Source organism: Psammomys obesus, unplaced genomic scaffold (genome assembly GCF_907164565.1).
Source record: "Psammomys obesus unplaced genomic scaffold, mPsaObe1.curated_primary_1811, whole genome shotgun sequence".
NCBI classification, from domain to species: domain Eukaryota; kingdom Metazoa; phylum Chordata; class Mammalia; order Rodentia; family Muridae; genus Psammomys; species Psammomys obesus.
Window position 1 is genome coordinate 6,319,948 of NW_026591450.1, and position 8,200 is coordinate 6,328,147.

Here is an 8,200-nt window from a genome sequence, read left to right on the forward strand (position 1 = left end):
ACCAAGGTGGATTGTTTACAAAAATTTATTCATACAAATTTTACACACTTTAAATAACAGTTATCAAAGTCCTAGTTATAGATATTATGTGTGTAATAATGCTCGGTTAATATGTTTGTATAATCAGTTGCACACAAAATAAGAGCTTCAAGACTAACATCTACCTATATCATAAATCTGCTTCAGTTTAGTAAGGCTCTTGGCATTTCTAAAAAGTATACAAAAGATTAAATTGAGTGATCACTGTAAAATGCTTGCCACTAGCCACGTGAACACTAAGTTAGACTTCATAAATAAAAGGTTCACTAGAGCCCTGTTTCACCACTAACAGCTGACACAAATACAGAGAACGCTGCCCATTATCCAAGAAACAAATAATTAGGACTAAAACGCAAGCCGATGTGTTGCAGCATTGTAGGGCCACTAAATAGCCATCTGTGATTCGTGGCGATTTAAAAGGCAAAGAAAGGCACTAAAGCTGCAAACTGCATCCCGAGTCACATTGCCTGAGGAGACTGCAGAATTAGAGATTGATCCTGTAGCTGGACACAGGCTGAGATCCAATGCCTGCCTTCTCTGTTTGCAATGTGATCTCGAGGCAGCATTCATCCACCCGCCTGGGAATGCAAATACAGTTCTGTTTTCTTAGATGCCTGACTTCATACTAATCAAATCTGTACAGGAAAAAGGAAAAGACCTTTAAACTTTACAAACTAATGGGTTTTTTTTTCTTGTTTTGGTATGGTTTGGTTGTTGGGTTTTTTTTGGGGGGAGGGTGTTATATTTTATTTGTGCCTAAAATTTAGGAGACTGGCTGGTTTGTTGCTGCTTGATCTGATTGCTGGGTGAAGGTTCTTTTGTTTATAAAGATTACTCCATATATGTTCAAGAAATTGACAAGAAACAGACATGCTTTCTTTAGCCAAGACCGGATACAAGGGTGGGGTGTGGAGCGTTCTTACTCCACTCTTGACCACAGATGTAAGATAGTACTCATACATATGAAGATGAGGTTTAAATGATTTATCAGTTAGTCAAACTGAGCAACATTGGAACACTACACATTCTTAATATGACAAAGATTGGTTTTATGAAATCAATTTTACTAAGCAATAAGCCATAATATAGAAAAATACATTTTACCTACAAACTCAATGAACAAGAAATAAGAGTTTCATATTTAGTGCATAATTACTTTGTGGTAGCTACACAGGGGTTCCTAAACTTCACAGTAACTGCTTGCATCAAACAACAACAAAAAAAATAAGTAGCATTCACAAATTTAAGATCAGTGAGTGAAAATGACAAATGATTCTTAAACTATGCGGGGGGGGGGGGGGAAGGGTAGGAAGGAGGGGTCTCCAGAAAAACCACAAAGAACAGGGGTGGTTTCTGCAGAGCAGGGCTCAAGGGAGAAATCCTGGCCACTTCACAAAATGAGAAGCATGGACAGCACTGGAGAAAAACACATTGTACTTTGCACTCATTTCCAATACCCTCACCCAATCTGTCCGGCAGTGGAGTCTGCAGAGGGGCTGGGCTTGCCCTCAAATTCTCAGACCTGGGGCAGTTCTCAAGCCAGTCCCCCTCTGCAGGGTCCTCCTCCGTCACCCCGCTCTGCCTCTTCCCATCGCCTCTGTGTCTTTCACTCTGTTCCAATTGCCCTAGCCTTGGGATAGATAAGTCGGTTCCCTGGAGAATCGGGAAGTACAGAAAAGAGAGCTTCTTTCCAAGCCGGTCTCCTCTGTACGGTTCCCCAATCCTGCTCGCAGGGAATGACGTGAATTCTGGGGGGAAGTACAATTTGGACTGAGCTGTTGCTTAGTTAGAATTTCCTTCTGGGCTGAGAGTCTGAGGAGAGACCAGTAGACATAAAAATATAATCAGAGAAAGCGAAAGTGTTAGAGTTGCCCAGCAGCCAATGGGACAATGCCCACTTGAGTTAGTTAGGCTGGGGTTTAAGCAGCCTGCCCCAGAGACTCGCAGGGAAAGAAAGCCCTTCAGCAATTCCCCAAGTGGTTACCTCAGAATTCCCCTGGAGCAGGGCATCTTTTTTTTTGTTCAATTGGCCTTTATTGGAATCTTGAAGCCTGTTGTGGATAAAAATACTATCCTTTAATTCCAGTTTACAAAAATAGGAGTAATATTCAAAACAATGATTGTCTATATTTTTCTATTCATTTTATATAAAAACATAAACAGCTCAGGCGAATTTTCAATCCTTGTGCACGCTTTATGAATTGCTCTCTTTTATACTTATATATTCTTAATATATATATATATTTATAATATATATCAATAATTGGTCCACAAAGTATATCTGTGCATTCTCTAGTGCTTCGTAAAAAGAAAAACAATATTATTATCAAAATATTCATTTAATGGCTTTACTTGATAATAAATACATGTTTGGAAAGAACACATGAGCGATGACCGGTCGGTTAATTTGGAAAACGACTTTTCATTTTGTACACATGGTAGCTGGAAACCCGTCGCTACAAGTACGCTATTCGGCGTCCTTTGTTCTTAACCCTCTGTTTATACCTTTTCCCTAGCACGGCCGCCAAGTATTTCTTGACAGCCATTTGTTTCCGGTAGCGGCTGTAGCTATCGGTGAAGATGCCGTCGGAGTGGCGCTTGGTGAGGGGCGCCCGGTCGTCCGCCGCGCCGCCGCCCAGGTTCTCGCTGCAAAGGAGAGGGGGGCGGGGCAGGAGACATGTTAGGGGGAGAACAAGTGGGCCCTCCCCCCCCAGGCGGGAGCCCGCTGGGAGCGCGCAGCCCCCCTCTGCCACCCTGCCCAGCTGGCCGGGACACCGTGGCGGACACCCCGGAGTCCCTCCTTCCCACCCACAGCCTCCCGGCACTGGATCTTTCAGACCTCTCCAGATCTTGGCGAAGCACCCCCGGGGCGTCCGGGGAACCTGCGCTCTCCAAGCAGGACTGCACTCTCCGCGCCTCCAGCTAAACCGTACCTTTCCACCACCTGACACTCAAGAACCCCTAAAAGCCTCCCTGGCTCCTGCCAGGTGGCGGGTTCCGCAAATCTAGGCGAACACCGGGCACGCCCCTCTCTCTTTGCGCCAGTTAAGTTGAAAAACGTGATAATGATACGAGGCGACAGGCTGCAGGCAATATTTCTCGCCGCATGAATTATTCATGGTTAAAATGTAATCGGAGTCCCCTTGGGCTTTATTAAAATGTTGCCTTCTGCTGACACAGGCTTCATGCAAGACCTTAGCTCTGGTTTTGTCTGGCGTGAGCAAAAACTGTTTCTTTAATTATCCAAATCTGGAGACTTTGTTCGTTCGGTTTGCCTTGAGAGTAAACGCCAGGCTCCTCTCCTCAATTACGGCAAGCCCTCCCACTAACCTCGAGGGTTCGGGATAAAAGGAAAGGAGGGTTGTCTGGTTTGACTTGGTTCTCATTCAACAAGGATCTGAGCCCCCCATTTCCCTTCCCTCTCGCTCACCCAGTCTATTGGCTCTTAGGGCAAGTTTAAACGCCCAACTTGGAGAACTCCTCCCAAGCCTGGGTATCCTCCTGGTTGCCAGGACGCAGACACACCCCTCGGGCGCACAGGTAGCCGCTGCCCGCCCTCCTCGCGCGCCTTTTGCAGGGGCATCCACCCGGCTTTGAGCATCACTCGCAGGTTAACTCTTTCACAAACTCTTACCCCAGTCTCCTGGCCACGGCCGACTGCAGGTACTTCCTGGCGGATAGCTGGTCCAGGACTTTGCTGTAGGCTTGGTTAAGGATCTCTCTGGCGGGGAGACAAAAGTATGCGACCTTGGTCACTCACTGCCTTGGCCCTTCGAGTGACAGCCAAGGCCCCACTCACTGCTGTGCCTTTAAGGAGGGTGACCCTGCAAGCCCTAGAGACACGGGACCTGGAGGTAACTTAAGGAAGGTCCCGGGAGGAGAACCTAAGATGGGATTTAAGTCCTGGCCTCTGGGATGACCTCGGTGGCCTGAGAGCCCCCGCCCACGGAGTCCCCGCCCACGCTCGCTGACACCACTTGGGCAGCAGAGCTTCCAGTCTGTGGTGCGGCCTACGCCCCACCAGGGTCTGCGGCTCTCCTTGGAAGGGAGTCTTGAGGACTTTCATAGAAAGGGCCCGATTTACAGAGCCCCTACCGGGTCCCTCCTGCCAGGTCAGGCCCAAGCCATAGGCGGAAGGTGGGCGGGACGTACCTCCTTTCCGCTGGGTAGTAAAGGGCGTAGGCGTCACGCAGCGCGGAGGCGGGGCTCCCCACACCCGGAGGGTCCCAGTCGTAGAAGTCTTGCAGCGGATTTCCGTCCTGATCGTAAGCCTGCTCAGCTGGCCTGTGGGATAGCCAAAAGAAGGCTCATTAAAAGTCACCCGGGTCAGTTCAGCCAGGTCCCAAGAAGGTCTCACTGATTTCCCTTCTTCGTTACGGTCCCCCAAGGAGAATTGTTCTTTCTTCCAGAATGGTCCTAGGGACAAGGTAAGGGAACTACACCAGCACCAATTCCTGCCCCTGCCAGGAAACTCGCTCACATCTTCTCCCGGCGAATCAAGGAGCGCCGGTAGGGTCATTGCACGACCCGGTAGCCAGTCTTCCCCAGGTAGCATTTAGCACACGTGAGAAAGATCCTCAGAGAGGATAGGAACGGAGGCAGGGAGACCCAGAGCGGAGTGGGAGGGATGGGTGGGTAGGTAGGATGCAGGCCAGCTCCAGCTGCACCCACCCCCACCCGAGCCGCCCAGCCCAGGGGAGCCCTTCCCCGCGCGGATGTAGGTCACGGAGAACCTCCAGCTTCTATTTTGGGCTGGAGAGAATCTGCTAGGAACATGAATAATAGATGCCCCTAAACTTAGCTGCTTTGGCTCGTTCTGTGGTGTGGCTGAGCGCTCCGGAGCCTATCACCCAGGAGAAGTGCTAGGCACACGGAACTTTGTGAACAGCTGGAGGTGAACGGAACGGAGAGAGCCCGTTAAACAAAGAGTTGCTGCTGGTCTGTGAGCCGTGGCGGGGAGGCTGGATCGCAACCTCAGGGCGCAAGGAAAGGAAGGGGTCCTCTTGGATCATAGTCTCCTCACCTATCGCCTCTATGGCCAACTGGCGGAACAGGATGAACGTGTAAAGCCAGGTGGTTTGGGGCCCCTGGAGATACTGGCAATGCCATCGGGACAAATTACGTTCTCTAGGCAGGGTCCAGTCGTTCCTGGGCCTCTCCTGCCTTCGCGCACTACCGGGAGAGGCCGGAGGAGCTCCTCCGCACCGCCCACACCCAGCCTTTTCCCCCACGGTGTGCCGGGAGCCCAGGCTCCTGAACCACGGTCTTTCTGGCCACCCTCTGCTCTACCCTACACCCAGCGGCCGGAATCCTGAAACGGAAACTGAGGTTCCTGCCTGCCAGAGCATCAGTGCGCAGAGGCCCCCTAAGGCAGAGGTTCCCGGGCGCGGCTCCGAGAGCCAGCGCCAGGTACTCCAGGCTTGTCCTGAGTGCCGCTCGGCCCCACGCGTTTCCGCTGCCCCGCATGCCCACGGGCGAGAGGTGCTGGGGCTGCGGTAGAGAACCGGGGCAGCGCCTCACGGTTAGAACCAGAGGCCAAGACAAAAGCCAGGTTTCCTGCTTCCTCAAGTAGGCTAGGCTGTCCTTCCAACCCCGCACGCCTGCTAGCTTTCTCTCCCTCCTTCCCCGCTGCCTCCCAAGTAGCTTTTCCTTAACGGCGCGTGGCCAACACCCCCACCCAGAAGACGTTCCGGGGCTCCAACTCCAGCTGAAACAGGATACGTTTGAAAGAGAGCTCTTCCCGTGGACGTGGAAAAGAAGTCGAACGTGCCAACGGGAAGGGCGGAGGAGCGGGAGACCCCGCCCCAATAGTCTGGAACAGGCAGTAACAAAGCGGAGAGAGGAGAGCCTCCCTCCCAGCCCCGGGCTTTTGCTCCGGGAACTGGAGTTCTCCAACTCACCCTAAGAACAGATAAAAGAAGCTACGAGGGGAGGGAGGGAGCACCCTGTCCCCTTCTTTTGTACAAGTTGGAGGAGGAAAGATTTCTACAAGGCTCGGAAACCCACTCTCTTTACCTGGGTCGCTAGTTAAGAGGATCCCAGCAGTACTAGAGCCTTCCGGACCCTCCCCCGCACCCCCTCCCGGCTTAGCTAGGAACCCCCTACCTAGCCAAAGGCTGTATTAAAAAAAAAAAAAAAATGCCCGACGCGCTCAGGAAGCGATGCTTAGCGGCCGCCGACCCGCAGCTGCAGGGAGGTGACGGGGAGGAGGCGTCTGGAGATGGGAAGAGGTAACTCCCGCTAGGCTCGCACTTACCTAATCCCGGGGAAGCTGAGTCCGGCAGGTGAGCAGGAGCCGCTGCTGTGCATCATTATCCCGTAGACCAGCAGGGCCAGCCTCGCTCCGCTACACATGGTCATTCTGCGCAGGAGGGGAAAGAGGGCAAGCTGTGAGTGCGATCGCCCCTGGCTTTCCACGTCCTGACCCCGCGGAACTCCTGGGAGCTGGGGAAGCCAGCGGAGCTGCGGCTCCCTGGGTTCAACACCACTTAGCCACCGCGGGCGAGTCCAGCCACTGTGCCCTTGGTATAGTTCGGAAAAGAAAAAAATATATTTATATATTTATATATATATAGCTCTGTGTGTGCCCAGCACCCAGGAACTAGTCCGATCTCGAACTAAAGGCTAACTCGTACGCTGACGCGGCTGCCAGCGCGTGGAGGGAGTCTGCGGTTAGCATGGTAAGAATCCCGCTCCCCAACCCCCCGCCCGCCGCCCTCCCGCTTCCCTCTCAGACTCTTACCGCGGCCGGGAGAGGGTTGGCTGCCAAGTAGGACGGAGGGCAAAGGGCTCCTTCGAGTTTTCTGCGCTGGAATCACAACTCACTGTCTGGAGCTGGTGTCTGGAGAGAAGCCGCGGAGATTAGCTGGAGGAGCTGGGGGGACTTGTTTGCTAAGATTCTGCCCAAAACTTTGTAGACGCACTGAACTAGGAGGGAGCGTGACACCCGAAGGAAGTGGGCGAGAAGAGAGATGTTGAAGACAGAGTAGGCGAGCAGCCAAAGGGAGGGGGAGCAGAGTGGACTTAACGCCACAGGGAGGAGAAGCTGGTAGGTAAGAAAAAGAGGGAAAGTCAATGAAGAAGGGGAGAATGGAAAAGGAGAAGGCTAGCCCAGGCTGCCGGCCTCCGTGGAAGACAGCTTGCGGGAACTGGAGGCACCTTCTCTGCTCCGAGGTCTCCGGCTGCGTCTGAAGATGCAGCAGCCTCTGCTGCTGCTGACAGGTGACCGGCGGCCTTCTCGTATTTATAGAGCCAGTTAAACCAAAAAAGGCTATCTATCGGAACGTGGCTTCACGAGATACCCTCTTTGTCAACATCTGTCTGAAATTGCCTTCAAGCACAGAATATTTTGGTTGCACTGTTGCACTCGATTTTTATTCATGATGTGACTTCCTTTTTTTTTTTTTTCAGCCGCATATCGGCATCAGTAAAAGACGTCAGCAACCTAGTCCCTCAAGGACCCATATCAACTATATCACCCAGGATGATGAGATCCGGAGTCATCAGCTTCTAAAAACACCTTTCACTCATACAATCCAATGTTTAAGAAGTCCAATTATTTTGATGGTTTTCAATTTCACCCATTTCTCAAAGACAAGAACTCGTAGACAATTTCTCAAAACAAGAACTCGTAGAATTTAGGGCATAGTGAAGTCGTGTTTTTACTGTGTCTCTGCTTCTTTTGACGTTTTACTCACCCCCATCCAGCAAGGACAACTCTGATCTCTAGAATTAAGCGCCATCAGGCTCTCCTATTAATAAATTTAATTTAGATCTCCTAATTTCTTGCGTGTTCTTTTCCAGATAGGCAGTCAAATGTGGAAGCCGTTTTGTGTTTTAAAGGGAAGTCTGAGAGGATTTTCAGTAACTATCTAATGAGTCTGCTTGACTCTGAGTAGACTGAAGTGGTCTCTGATAGATGGGACAGGGGCGTCGCTGTCCAGGTGCTGAACTGTTTGGCCGCAGATGCTTCAAATGCTGAAAATCGCTGGATTTTCACCACAGCCTCTAAATCTGAAGGTTCTGCAGTGGTGCTCTTACTGTGGCAATTAATTGTTTAAATCACCCGGCTATTTATGTTCATCTACCCTTGCATTCTGTGTCCACGAATGTCCCAGTGCTCAGAACCTTCTTAACCCCTGACTTAGAGTTCAGTACAGAG

General features: G+C 51.1%; 1 protein-coding gene across 4 annotated transcripts; it reads right to left on the reverse strand.

Annotated features, from left to right (window-relative positions):
* Nucleotides 1-545: 545 nt before the first annotated feature.
* Nucleotides 546-7,465, reverse strand: Adcyap1 (adenylate cyclase activating polypeptide 1). Of its 4 annotated transcripts, XM_055610113.1 has the most exons (7): nucleotides 7,198-7,465; nucleotides 6,782-6,880; nucleotides 6,296-6,400; nucleotides 4,192-4,323; nucleotides 3,674-3,760; nucleotides 2,545-2,685; nucleotides 546-2,090 (listed from the first exon to the last, which is right to left on the reverse strand). In XM_055610113.1, the coding sequence occupies exons 3-7, from the start codon at nucleotides 6,397-6,399 to the stop codon at nucleotides 1,943-1,945; spliced, it is 612 nt and encodes a 203-aa protein (XP_055466088.1). In that variant the 5' UTR covers nucleotide 6,400; nucleotides 6,782-6,880; nucleotides 7,198-7,465; the 3' UTR covers nucleotides 546-1,942. The 4 variants fall into 4 exon arrangements, with proteins under 4 accessions (XP_055466088.1, XP_055466089.1, XP_055466090.1 ...); XM_055610114.1 differs by lacking the exons at nucleotides 6,782-6,880; nucleotides 7,198-7,465 and having other exon boundaries at nucleotides 6,296-6,558; XM_055610115.1 differs by lacking the exons at nucleotides 6,296-6,400; nucleotides 6,782-6,880; nucleotides 7,198-7,465 and adding an exon at nucleotides 5,063-5,245.
* Between the last annotated feature and the right edge of the window lie 735 nt (nucleotides 7,466-8,200).